The sequence below is a fragment of the Pelophylax lessonae genome (genome assembly GCF_965119305.1).
Source record: "Pelophylax lessonae genome assembly, chromosome: 7".
NCBI lineage: Eukaryota > Metazoa > Chordata > Amphibia > Anura > Ranidae > Pelophylax > Pelophylax lessonae.
Window position 1 is genome coordinate 139,037,069 of NC_138774.1, and position 13,221 is coordinate 139,050,289.

The 13,221-nt window shown below is 46.2% G+C and overlaps 1 protein-coding gene across 5 annotated transcripts in view; it reads left to right on the plus strand.

Moving 5' to 3' along the window:
* FMR1 (fragile X messenger ribonucleoprotein 1) overlaps positions 1–13,221 on the plus strand; it is a 128,200-nt gene that overhangs the window by 28,083 nt on the left and 86,896 nt on the right. For 3 of the 5 annotated variants that reach the window (XM_082263893.1, XM_082263890.1, XM_082263889.1), the window contains exons 3-4: positions 7,500–7,593; positions 7,721–7,753. In XM_082263893.1, the coding sequence (XP_082120019.1) occupies positions 7,751–7,753 (3 nt within the window). In that variant the 5' untranslated portion in view covers positions 7,500–7,593; positions 7,721–7,750. The remainder of the gene's footprint in view (positions 1–7,499; positions 7,594–7,720; positions 7,754–13,221) is intronic. The other 2 variants (XM_082263891.1, XM_082263892.1) reach the window with 1 other exon arrangement.

Sequence of the window (13,221 nt, forward strand, 5' to 3'; positions counted from 1 at the left end):
TGTATGTGGTGGCGGGCTCCCTGCTCAAACCTGTGTTTGCCTCGGTGATGGTCTCTCAGGCTGTCACGGCATGGTCCAAGGTGCTTCGGAGCACCTTGGTGGCGGAGTCTGCCTCTCCCACTGCCCTTGACATGGTAGATCAAATGACCCAGGCCGGGATGTATCTGTGTGATGCGGCCTTCGGACAAGGCTCCGTTAGTCGCTCGGCTGTCTGCGGTCGGGGTCGCGGTCCGCTGCATTATTTGGCTGAAAAGCTGGTCGGCTGACCACTCTTCCAAAAAGGCTGTGTCTGATGTCCCTTATGTGGGTAGTCGTCTTTTTGGGGACACTCTGGATGAGTTGATCAAGGGGCTTACGGGGGGTAAAAGTACTCTTTTTTTTTTTTTTTTTTTTTTTTTTTTTTTGCCCAAAGTCTCTAAGGGAAAGTCCACCCGCGCTAGGCGGGGGCCTTCTTTTAAAGCTCAGCGTGGATACTTTCTTGCTTTCGGGGCACAGTATAAAGGAAAATCCTTCAAGCCCTCGGGTGGTCACACAAAGCCGTGGTCGGGTAAGCCAAAGACCGGTCAGACCGGTTCAGCGGCCCAGTCCACCTCTTCCTGAAGTAAGCCCTCACCTGTTTCAGGGGTGGGGGGACATTTGCGTTTTTGCTTTCAGGAACCCTGGTTGTCCAAAATTCAGGACAGGTGGGTTCACGAACTGATTCGTTCAGGGTACAAGATCGAGTTTTGATCTGGCCCCGCAGACAGGTTCTTTCCATCAAATCTCCATCTGACTCCCGATCATTTCAGAGATCTCAAGGGGGCGGTACAGGATCTGCTCGCCCAAGGAGTCTTTGTGGCAGTACCTTCACGGGACAGGTTTCACGATTTTTATTCCAACCTGTTCACGGTGCCCAGGAAAGAGGGCAAAGTGCATCCGATTCTGGACCTGAAGTCTCTGAACCGCTTTGTGAGGGTACAGAAGTTCGGATGGAATCCATCAGGTCCGTGGTGGAGACCAGGAAGTCCCCTGGACTCAATCGACTTAAAGGATGCATATCTGCACATCCCCCCCATCTACAAGGGTCATCAGAGATACCTCCGCTTTGTGGTGGCAGAGGAGCATTGCCAGTTTTTTGCGTTGCACTTTAGTCTCGCTTCGGCTCCCAGGGTATTCACCAAGGTTTTGGCTCCAGTGCTGGTTTTACTGTGTTTAAGGGGGATTGCAGTCCTCAGTTATCTGGACGACCTCCTGTTAAGGTCGAGCTCGTGTGCAACTTTGACAAGCAATCTGTCCGTCACGGTTCAAACGCTCCAGGAGTTCGGGTGGACTGTCAATTTTCAGAAGTCGACACTGACCCCGTAAGTTCGCCTTCAGTACCTGGGGATGGTCCTGGACTCAGCTCAGGCACGAGTTTTTCTCCCAGAGGACAAACTCTAGACCCTGCGGGACGAGATCAGGTCCCTCAGGGACAATGATCTCTCCTCCATTCGGGCCTGTATGCGGTCCCTGGGTCTGATGGTTTCGGCTTTCGAAGCCGTTCCGTTTGCTCAATTTCACACGAGAACTCTGCAAGCGGAGATCCTTGCCAGGTGGGACAGAACGCCTCAGTCTTTGGACAGGAGGATTTCTCTGAACCACCTCGCAAGATTGGATCTTTTGTGATGGCCCCGGGCACCAACTCTGACAGAAGGCAAGCCCTTCCGGCTTTTGCTGTGGATGGTGCTCACCACGGAAGCCAGCCTATCAGGGGACGTGGTCGACAGAGGAGGCCTCCTTACTGATGAACGTCTTGGAGCTCCGAGCAATCAAACTCTGCCTGTTCCGTTGGTCAACTCGGCTACAGGGTTGCCCAGTTAGAGTACAGAAAGACAATGCCACGGCGGTGGCTTAAATCAATCACCAAGGGGGCACCAGGAGTGCCCGGGCGGCCAAGGAAGTGGCCAATATCCTAGCTTGGGCCGAGATGCATGTTCCAGCAATTTCGGCCGTTCACATCATAGGTGTGGATAACTGGCAGGCGGACTATGAGTCGCCAGACCCTGGACCAGGGAGAATGGTCCCTGCATCCGGAGGTGTTTCGCCTTCTGTGTGCCCGGTATGGGTCTCCACGTGAATTTGTTCTCGTCCCATCTCAACAACAAGGTAGGAAGGTTCGTGGCCAGAACCCGCGATCCTCTGGCGGACACCACGGACACTTTGGTGGTGCCTTGGCACCGGTATCGGCTGATTTATGCCTTATCTCCGATTCAACTGGTATCCAGGTTCCTCTGCAGGTTGGCGTTGGAACTGATGCAGGTCATTCTGGTAGCCCCAGACTGGCCGCGTCGGTCTTGGTACGCAGACATCGTGCAGATGGTGGTCGAGCCTCCCTGGCGGCTTCCGCTGAGAGACTATCTTCTGTCTCAAGGGCCGATCTTCCATCCTGCTTTACAGTCTCTGGCTTTGACGGCGTGGCTGTTGAAAGCCAGGTCTTGAGAGATAGGGGTCTTCTGAATGCTGTCGTTCTACCTTTTTATTGAAGGCTCAAAAAGTCACCTCTAGAAAAATTTATCATTGCACCTGGAAGGGGTATATTGCCTGGTGCGAGTCCCAAGGGTTCCAACCCGGCTCCTTTTTGGTGGTGAGGATTTTGGCATTCCTGTAGGAAGGTGTGGATCAGCGTTTGGCGCTAACCACGATAAAGGGTCAGTTGCCGGCCTTAGCCATTCTCTTCCATCGTCCCTTGGCGACTGATTCCTTGATTCGAACCTTCTTCCAAGGGGTGCTGCATCTGACTCCCCCGAGGAAGACTTCTCTACCTCCCTGGGACCTACATTTGGTGTTATCCCTGTTACAACGGCCTCCTTTTGAGAACATCAGAGACATTCCTCTGCCTGTGTTGTCCCAGAAAGTTGCTTTTCTTGTAGCTATCACATCTGCTCGCAGAGTGTCTGAATTGGCGGCTCTGTCTTGCCGTTCGCCTTATCTGGTGATTCATAGGGATAAAGTGGTTCTGTGACCCAATCAGTCTTTTTTCTCCCCAAGGTGGTCTCGAGTTTCCACCTTAAAGCGGTTGTAAACTCAATAAAAAAAAAAACCTGCAAGATAAAGGCATAATGAGCTAGTATGCATCGCATACTAGCCCATTATGTGTAACTTACCTTAAAACGAAGCCCCGACACGGACCCCCGGACATCGCTGCGGGCGCTGCCATGGTCCCTCGTCGTCTCTTCCGGGTTCGGCGGCTCCGGCGCGCTGATTGGCCGGAAGAGACTGCTCCGGCGCGATGATTGGCCGGAGCCGCGATGACGTCACTCCCGCGCATGATTTTTCCGGCAAGCTCCCGGCAACTTAATTGAAGGTCCCCCGGACCTTCAGAGCGCATGCGCCGCTCGCGCGAGCGGTTGCATGCACTGTAAATATCTCCTAAACCGTGCCGGTTTAGGAGATATTATTTGTACCTACAGGTAAGCCTTATTATAGGCTTACCTGTAGGTAAAAGTGTCAAAAAGCAAGATACTACCGCTTTAATGAGGATATTGTGTTGCCTTCGCTTTGTGTGAAGCCCAAGCATCCCAAGGAAATTGCCTTGCATTCTTTGGATGTGGTCCGGGCGGTCAGGGTTTACCTGTCTGCCACTAAGTCTTTTAGGAAGTCTAATTCTCTGTTTGTCCTTCCCGAGGGACCTTGGAAGGGTTCGGCTGCGTCTGCGGCAACCATTGCTAAGTGGATCAGACAGACGATTGTTCAGGCATATTCAATCAAGGGTCAGGTTCCTCCTTTCCCTGTAAAGGCACATTCTACTAGGGCTGTCAGTGCCTCTTGGGCTTTTTGCCATCAGGCTTCTGTGGCTCAGGTGTGCAAGGCGGCGACCTAGTCGTCTGTGCACACTTTCACAAAATTCTACAGAATTGATGTGCTGGCATCCTCAGATGCTTCCTTTTGGCCGCACGGTTTTGAGTGCGGCGGTTGTTTGAAGAGACATGTTTTTCTGTCTCTTCCTGGGGTGTTTTTTGTTGTACTGGGTTAGCTCCTGTTTTTGAGCTTTGTTTACCTGTGGGCTCAGTTGTGGTTTTCTGGCCTGGTTGATTAGTTGCCTTTTTGGTAGGTTGCATCTTCCCACCCCTCACACCTGCACTGCTTTGGGACATCTCACTAGTGAAGGTTGACTGAACGGGTGGCAACTGTCGGAGAACGTAAGAGAAAATAGAATTTTTGTAAGAACTTACTGTAAAATTCTTTTCTGAGTCCTCTGACAATCGCTGGCCCTCTTGTTCTTGGATCTGGGGGTTATTGCCTTCCGGTGCTGCTTGCTACAAACTGAGGAACAGTAATAACTGGATCAGGATAATGACTGAGGGACGGCCCCCTAGAGGTGTGTCGTAGTATAGAAGGTTTTTTAATTAACATTTCAAACTGCCTAGCTTACTCCTGCAGAGGGCGCCATTACCCACTATTGAAGGCTAACTGAACGGGCGGCGACTGTCAGAGGACTCAGAGAAAATAATTTTACGGTAAGTTCTTACAAAAATTCTATTTTTTTTTTCCAGACAGGGCTCCTGTGTCCTGGTTAAGGTAATTTATGTTTAGCCATGGGTTATTTTCCCCACTCCTCATTTCCCTTTTGGCACGGCTTTTGGGCGTTCCAGTAGTTATGATATATGGAGCGCTGTGTCCGTCGATGAACGAAAGAGAAAATGGGATTTTTTGTACTTACCGTAAAATCCATTTCTCTGAGTTCGACGGACACCGCACCCACCCCTCTATGGAGTTCTGATCTAATACTGCTTGCTACTAAACTGATTACCTAGAGCAGAGAGGGGGGTTATATACCAAGCTGAGGACAGCCCATGGGCGTAGCCATTTTTTTTTTTTTTTTTTGCTCAGAGAAATTGATTTTACAATAAATACAAAAATCCCATTTTTTTTTTTTTTTTTTTTTTAAATCCTTAAGGCCCCTTTCACACGGCTCTGTTCCGTCAACAGAGCCGTGCTGCTCAGCGGGGGGATCGATCTGCCAATCCCCCGCTGAGCAGGTGGTTGACAGTCCTCGTTTCGGAGACGAGGGGTCAGATTCTCGCTCTCCTCTATGGGGGAATCGGATGAGAACGGACCGCCGGTCCGTTCTCTCCGATCCGCCAGGCGGATGGGAAATGGGGTTTTTTTTTTTTTTTTGGATAGTGTAGAGGGATTAGAACCCCTGTCAATTTTTATTGCTGTCTTTGCCCCAATTAAGGAATTCACCCTCTCTATTCGTCCTGTTTTACGATTATCATTGAAAGTAAAAGAAAATCACGAAATTTGGTTTGTCCCCAGAAAAGTAAGGCGCAAACTTTCAATGGGGACACTAGTGCTGGTGACCTGGGGGTCCCCAAGGAATTCCCCTAATTTGCAGGGATTTCCTCTCACTTCCTGTTTGGCTACGGGACGGGAACTGAAGGGAACTCTCCACAATGGGGCACAGATGGGGGAAAGAAGATTTGACCGGGATTATAACAAGTTGTCATACAATTTTCTTCCAGTCACAGGCTGTGTCATGCCCCTTCATCCTGTGTCTTAGAATAACAGAGAGGTGATTCCTCCGTTAATCTACATGCAATATCCTGCCCTCGTTGTGTTTGGCAGGTTAGTGGACATGGAGAAGGAGGGAGGGAGCTGTCATTTACCACTATTATGTACACACACTTGTGACTCTATAGTCACATGGGCTGCTCAGATTGGATGGGGAGGAAATGTTTAGCATAGAAACTCACTAATAACTGAGCATGTGCAGAGTTGCCTCAACAGCTGCAAAATCCCTAGCTAAATTGGTGCCATGGAAAGTAGGTGGATATAGAGTTTTTGCAGAAAACAGAAAAGGAATCCCATAGTGACTGAGTATGAACAGTATGTAATACACCATTTATTGCTTTTTATGGTGTGGACTTAGTGACACTTTTAAAGTTGGCTTCAGTGAGAAACTTGCCTTTCACTCACAAAGTTTTTCATGTCTAGGGAGTAATTTGTCAACCCCCAAGTCTGATGCTGGAGTTCATTATGAAAGGAGAACATCTGGTACTGCAGGCTGATTTTCCTTACTAGTTTTAGACCTGGATTACTGCTCTGATTTCTGGCCAGTGGATGTAGGGCAGCGTACAGGGGTCGGTAGTAGGATGTAGGGCAGCGTACAGGGGTCGGTAGTAGTAGGTAGGGCAGCGTACAGAGGTCTGTAGTAGGTAGGGCAGCGTACAGAGGTCTGTAGTAGGTAGGGCAGCGTACGGAGGTCTGTAGTAGGTAAGGCAGCGTACAGAGGTTGGTAGTAGGTAGGGCAGTGTACAGAGGTTGGTAGTAGGTAGGGCAGCGTACAGAGGTTGGTAGTAGGTAGGGCAGCGTACAGAGGTTGGTGGTAGGTAGGGCAGCGTACAGAGGTCGGTAGTAGGATGTAGGGCAGCGTACAGAGGTCTGTAGTAGGTAGGGCAGCGTACGGAGGTCGGTAGTAGGTAGGGCAGCGTACAGAGGTCGGTAGTAGGTAGGGCAGCGTACAGAGGTCGGTAGTAGGTAGGGCAGCGTACAGAGGTTGGTAGTAGGTAGGGCAGCGTACAGAGGTTGGTGGTAGGTAGGGCAGCGTACAGAGGTTGGTAGTAGGATGTAGGGCAGCGTACAGAGGTCTGTAGTAGGTAGGGCAGCGTACAGAGGTCTGTAGTAGGTAGGGCAGCGTACAGAGGTCGGTAGTAGGTAGGGCAGCGTACAGAGGTCGGTAGTAGGTAGGGCAGCGTACAGAGGTCGGTAGTAGGTAGGGCAGCGTACAGAGGTTGGTAGTAGGTAGGGCAGCGTACAGAGGTTGGTAGTAGGTAGGGCAGCGTACAGAGGTCGGTAGTAGGATGTAGGACAGCGTAGGTAGGGCAGCGTACAGAGGTCGGTAGTAGGATGTAGGGCAGCGTACAGAGGTCGGTAGTAGGTAGGGCAGCGTACAGAGGTCAGGAGGGCAATGTATAGGGGGGGTCAGGGGGGCACGGTACTGAAGGGGGCGGGGGGGTGGTGAGGAGAGTATGGTACTGGGAGATTAGGAGGGCACAGTACAAGTCCCTCCCGAAGGATCTTTCCCTGCTGATACAAAAAAACAGGGGAAGATCATATGACCACACAATAGTGCTGCAAATATAAGATATTTGGAGGATTTAAAAAAAAAAAATTCTGTGGCATGATATGATTTATGTGAATGCATTATGGCAATTAACACTTCTCTCTGTTTAGTATTGCTATAATACACCACACTTCAGATAAGAAGCCCTTGGTAACCACACCAAAGGTTAGCTGAGAGTCATGTGACTATGAATTGCTGATTAGGGCTACTGAATTAATGCATTTTGAAATGATTTTTCTTCCAGACTTTAGTGAGCTCAGACAAATTGCTTTTGAAATGATGATGGCTGTGTATTCATCTGCTAAGGCTAAGCCTGTTTTTTTTCGATCATTTATTTAAAGGTCACCTGTATTGAACAAGTTTGTGATATTGTTATGAATTACAATGCATAATTATGATGGGTTTGTGTTTGCAGCTGGCAACCAGAGAGACAGATACCATTCCATGATGTAAGGTTTCCACCTCCTTCAGGGTATAATAAGGACATAAATGAAAGCGATGAGGTTGAGGTAAGTACTGCATTCTTTGTAGAAATCCTGTGTTTATAACCTTTCTCATTTTATATCCCTTCATTTCATTAATGCAGAGCTCCGTAATAGATTATCACATGTTCTCTTATTCATGTATTCTTTTTAGTTTTTGAGGGTGAAAGGAGAAGATGATTTCATGGTAGGTTGTGTGGCATGTAACCCTAAGATTACTGTATTAACAAACCTTTCTCTAGATTACCCATTATGTTTGATGTTTTGATTTTTGGTTCTGATAATTTTAATGCAAACTTGTAGACCGAGGAGGGAGTAGTAACTGAAAGCAGGATCACACAGCTAAATACATAAAAACGTCTAAAAATGCTACTTGACTGGCCATGCATGCCTTTAGGACATGACCTGGAACAATCATGCAGATCATGAAAGTCAGAATGAAACCGAAAGTCTCATCCACTGACTTGTTCCAAGTTATTGAATTAGAAGGTGCTAAAGCTAATGGATTAGCACCACAACCAGTGAGCTTGTTTCTTTAAGGAAATATTAGCTGTGGCACATGTCACTTTTTCTCACCACAGTTTCTTCAACGGTCATGTAGAGCGATAACTGAAGAGTAATTGAAGGGCTAAGTTTTACTGAAGAAAATACTATCCCAGAATGCGGCCTAGGCAATTGGTCACATAATTTCTGATTCTGCCAATGAGTTTCACCCAATCTGAACTCTGATGCAACTCTTGAGCAGAGATCATGTGGCATGACTCTACCTTTTCTGCAGCACTGTAGGGAACTTGGGTCAGCATTTTCTCCACAAACAGTAGTATTTCAAACGTTTTACTCCTTTATCAATTTTTCAATACTTTTCTCACAGCTTTATAGTAACCTATGAGTGTAGGTCTGTATTGAACAGACAAATATGTAGTGGGTTTGTGGATCATACAAACTGATTTAAACAGGGACCTTTGGTCTTACAAGCCTACAGTAAATTGCTCGCTGCACCTGCCCACCAAACCACAATGCTGTGCTTCTTTCTTTAAGACAAAACCTTTTTCTATTTTGGATAGATTAGGGAATGGTAAACACCCATACTTTTTTTTTTTTTTTTCCATCTGTGTCTCATTTAAGGGATTTTTCCTTTACTTCCTGTCCTGAAGAAAGTATTATTACATATTTAAAATTTTCCCCTCATTTTAATCCTAGTGACAGTGGTGGCCATGAGAAATAGATTAATTTCCCCAGTTGAGTCACTTTAAAAAAAAAAAAAATGTTTAGAAGGGTTAAAACTAGAGATTGACCGATTATCGCCGATATGCACTTTCCCCGATATATCGGAATCTGCCACTAAGGTGACCAATATTGCCGCTATTTCGGGAAAGTGCTTGTACCGGAGTGATGCCTGCAGCTAGAGGCATCACCCCGGTACCGGTGTCCCTAGCCAATGGTCGAGAAGCCGCTCGGCTGTCATTATAAGGAGCAGGAGGGGATGGCCCCTCGCCGCCTTCCGCAGCTCGCCCGGGTCTGCCGTCCCACTGGGAGACCTGGGCAACCAGCCTGCACAGCCGCCAAAGACTAGATCAAAGCCGCATTCGGCTCTGATCGGGTCTCCATGCAAAAACCCTGAAGTGATGTCATGAGTGACCTCACTTCCGGGTACTGTCTGGCACCAGATTCAAAAAAATGACAGCATTCAAAACAGCCAAACTTGGCGTTTTGAAGGCTTTTAAGTACAGAGGAGGGGTTTGGGGCATTTTAGACCTCCAGATCCCTCCACAAGAGTACCTGTAAAGTAAAAAAAAAAAAAAAATTAAATGTACAAATATATCGACCGATATGCATTTACCAAAATATCGGTATTGGCAACAAAAAAACGATATCGGTCGATCACTAGTTAAAACCCCTGTCAGTAGTAGAGGTAGAGTTTTGCTTCCTCGTGTCAGGGCCTCCAGCAAAGAGAAGAGTGTGCAAGTACAGTATTGACATTACAAAATCCTACTTCAAATGTCCTGTCACTGGCATTCAAAGGTAGCGGGGCCCTCAATCTCAACTGCAGATATACAACTATGAGGCTGTAGGCACGCTCACATACCAGGAGGTATATTTTGAAGTGTATTTCTTAGGCATACTGTTCCTAAGATGTTACCGTTAGCATAGGAAATCTTCACTTTTTGGGTTCAGTTCCATTTTAATCTTAAATGACTATAAAATGATGTTTTTTTTTTTTTTTTTTCATGAATATACGTATAATCTTAGTTTAGCAAATAAAACGTTTAACACATGACAAAGCATTTGCTGAGCACTGTGGGTTATCTAAATAGAGAAGCCAGGACACCTTCCTTACATACTTTTATGGAGGCATACTTTGATTAAAACCTTGGAGGAAGCTGTCACATGAGAATCACTGCTCTCACTCCTATAACATGGATATGAACATTTTAGCTTGAGCTTTTGGCTTCTATAAACAAGACTTTTTTACACAGGGACAAATAAAAAAAAAATGACTTGGGAAACATGAAAGGGAGCCTAAATCTCCCAACATGAGAAAACACATGTTTAATATGCAATACTTCAGATTTATCTACAAATTTTATTCCAGACACAAATCTGTCCAAAGTTTTTACTTTTTAGGAAAGAGCACCTACACTAAAATTTAAGTTTATTTAACCTCTTAAAGTAGAACTATAGGCGTTTTTTTTTTTTTAAGTGAGGGAGTGTATAACACTTGTAATTTTTTTACCATCTATGCCCCATTAAGGAGATTTATCTTCACAGAGAAGTATAAGTTGTTTTTTTTTTTTTAAGCTTAATTTTAATCCTTATGAGCTGCTAGTGCCTAAAATTTTTCCTGCCCTCTAAGATGTGCACCCTTTCTGGTAAAATGGGAGTTAATTATCTGTGGAAGGGGCTACAGTCTTTGCTGGATTCTCATGCCGACAGTCTTGTCGGATACGTCCCCCTTCCTTTTCTCTGTGATTGATGTCCGCTCCAGGCTCTCTGCTGAATCCTGATAACTCACACATTTTATATTTTTATATATATAAAAATGTTGTTAAAATGATAATGCATAGAATACTTTTTTAAAGGATAATCCAACACTACCTTTTATCAACAGACCACCATTGCCTGCATTTACTGTTGCAGTAAAACAAAATATGATAAAATTAAAGCTAATATTGTGAATGGATAATTTTTTTGACTATTCAGATTTTTGTGTGATCAAGGCGATAGAACCTTCCACTCACATCTGCCTAGGCCGGTTTCACACTGTTGTGTTGCAGTTTGGCCACTGCATCCCATGGATTCCCATAGACTTTCTATTAGGGCCCATGTTTTTGACACGTTTTCGGAAAGCGTATCAAAGATGCAGCATGCTGGACTTTTGCTGCACTTTCAAAAAACGCACTTTCAAAAAACGCACCATCTAATAGTCTCTGGGAAACTGAAGGTTAACTGCACGAAAAAAAACTGTGGGTACACCAGCAGTGTGACACGAGCCTTAAATTTTCAAAGACATGGACAGAGCACCGTCGCATTATATTTAGTATATGACCTAGTACCTCTATGGCACACTATTTCTTTAGTTTTAAATAGTGTTGAAGTTTTAACCCCCCCTTTACTTTTTTATTGCTATCTGGGTGGGGCTACATTACAAAGCGTATTCCTAGGGCTGCACAAATGCCCCAGGATAGAGACAGTAGCCTATCCTCCATGAGTGCAATATGTGTGGTGCACTAAGGACTTTCGATAAGGGGGTACAGCCTGGCCTCCTGTACGAGGCCAGGTCCCCATCTGTTCATCAGGGAGGTCCATGCAGCAGGGGAAATGGGATCAGATGGGGTGGGTGATCAGTGCGGCAGGGGGGCAATTACAGGAGCCATTCCTCCTATAAGGCCCTTCCTGCAGCAGTTGAAAGCTGGCTTCTCCCCTTCTCCCTTCCGCCCGCTTTCAGACACTGCAGAGATAGCCACACAGTTCCTGTAATTGTCCACCACACCAATCACCCCCTGTTCAATATCCCATTCTCCCTGCTTCCTAATCCTCTGTGTGCCCCCCCCTCCCCCACAGTGCTGCCAGCTTCTTACACCTCCTGCTGGCTGGTGTGGGCACACAGGGATTGTTTCAAGATGGAGGGTGGGGGCAGAAAATTTGTTATATTTACCAGCCCCTTCATTTCCTGAATGAACACAGTGAGTGATCAGTACTGATTGTTTGCTATGCTTCTGCTTGTGAGTGAACAGGAGCCTCTGTACAGAGCATCTCCCTTTCATTATTCTCCAGTGCGGCTATGGCTGCAAAGAAAGGATTGGGGATCTATGTCCTCAATTCCTTTCTCTTTCACAAAAGTGGTGAAATATCAGGGGTCTGAACACAGACCCCTGATATCTCAAACACCCTCCACCCAACAGCATTGTGAAGAAAAAAGATGTAAAAAAAGAAATTAAAAGATGTAAAAATTATTTTAAGTTAATTTTTAATTCATTCACAGAGGTTCTCTGGCCCATACTGTGTGAATGAGTGGGTGGTTTGTTTGTGTGGCTGGAGCTGCCTGTTACTCTGTAGGGGTGCAACAGCTGTACCATAGGCCCTAATTTGACAGTTGTGCGGTTGCTTTAAATGCATTGTTTGTCATTAGGACCTGTTGCTGTGTTCCATACAACCGTTGCATCTCCGTAGAGTGACAAAGGCTGCCTACACACAGCTCCAGACACACAAAAAAGCTGATTCACGCTGTACAGGCCACATCGCCCCATGACCGTATTCACACAAAGAGCTTTATTAAGTGCAGTTTTATCTAGATTTGACAGTAATTTTAGAAGTTATGCTGTCTGTGTCTACTAATAATTTGTGTATTTTTGGCAAAAATATCATTTTGATATTTTTGGAAATGAGCCTGTCAGGTAACTGTATGGGGACCCATGATTTCTAAGAGCAGCACTAGGTGCATGTGGGCCCCTGTGCCCTCACATATTGTGTAACGATATAGAAACGCCAGTCTGTTTCTTTGCTCCAGCTGCAGTTGTCACGGCTGTAGAGAAGGACCATCCCGTTTGTATAGGGAGCAGGGATGAGCTAGGACTTAGACCGAACCCGCCCAGGCTATTCCACTGGGAAGCTGCCAAATCCAACAGCCAGTCATAGACTTGAGCTCATTTCTAGAGAGGGGGGGGGGTTGGAGTTTTAATTTATTTTTATATAAATATATATGCATGCGCGCGTGTATATTCTATATTACCAAAAGTATTGGGGCGTCTGCCTTTACACGCACACAAACTTACTTCCCTTTGCAGCTATAACAGCTTAAACTCTTCTGGGAAGGCTGTCCACAAGGTTTAGGAGTGTGTCTATGGGAATGTTTGACCATTCTTCCAGAAGCGCATTTGTGAGGTCAGGCACTGATGTTGGAGAGGCTGAAGGCTTGGTTTGCAGTCTCCGCTCAAATTCATCCCAGAGGTATTCTATTGGGTTGAGGTCAAGACTCTGTACAGGCCAGTCAATTTCCTCCACTCCAAACTTGCTCATCTAGGTCTTCAAAATATCATGTGTCCGCTTTAATTTAGAAGACAGGGAGTTTCTCAGTTTCCCTTTCCCCTGTAGTAGTGTGATGTATTGAACATAGGTATGCTCCCTACAGAGCGCACTGTCTTTTTATTAACAAAA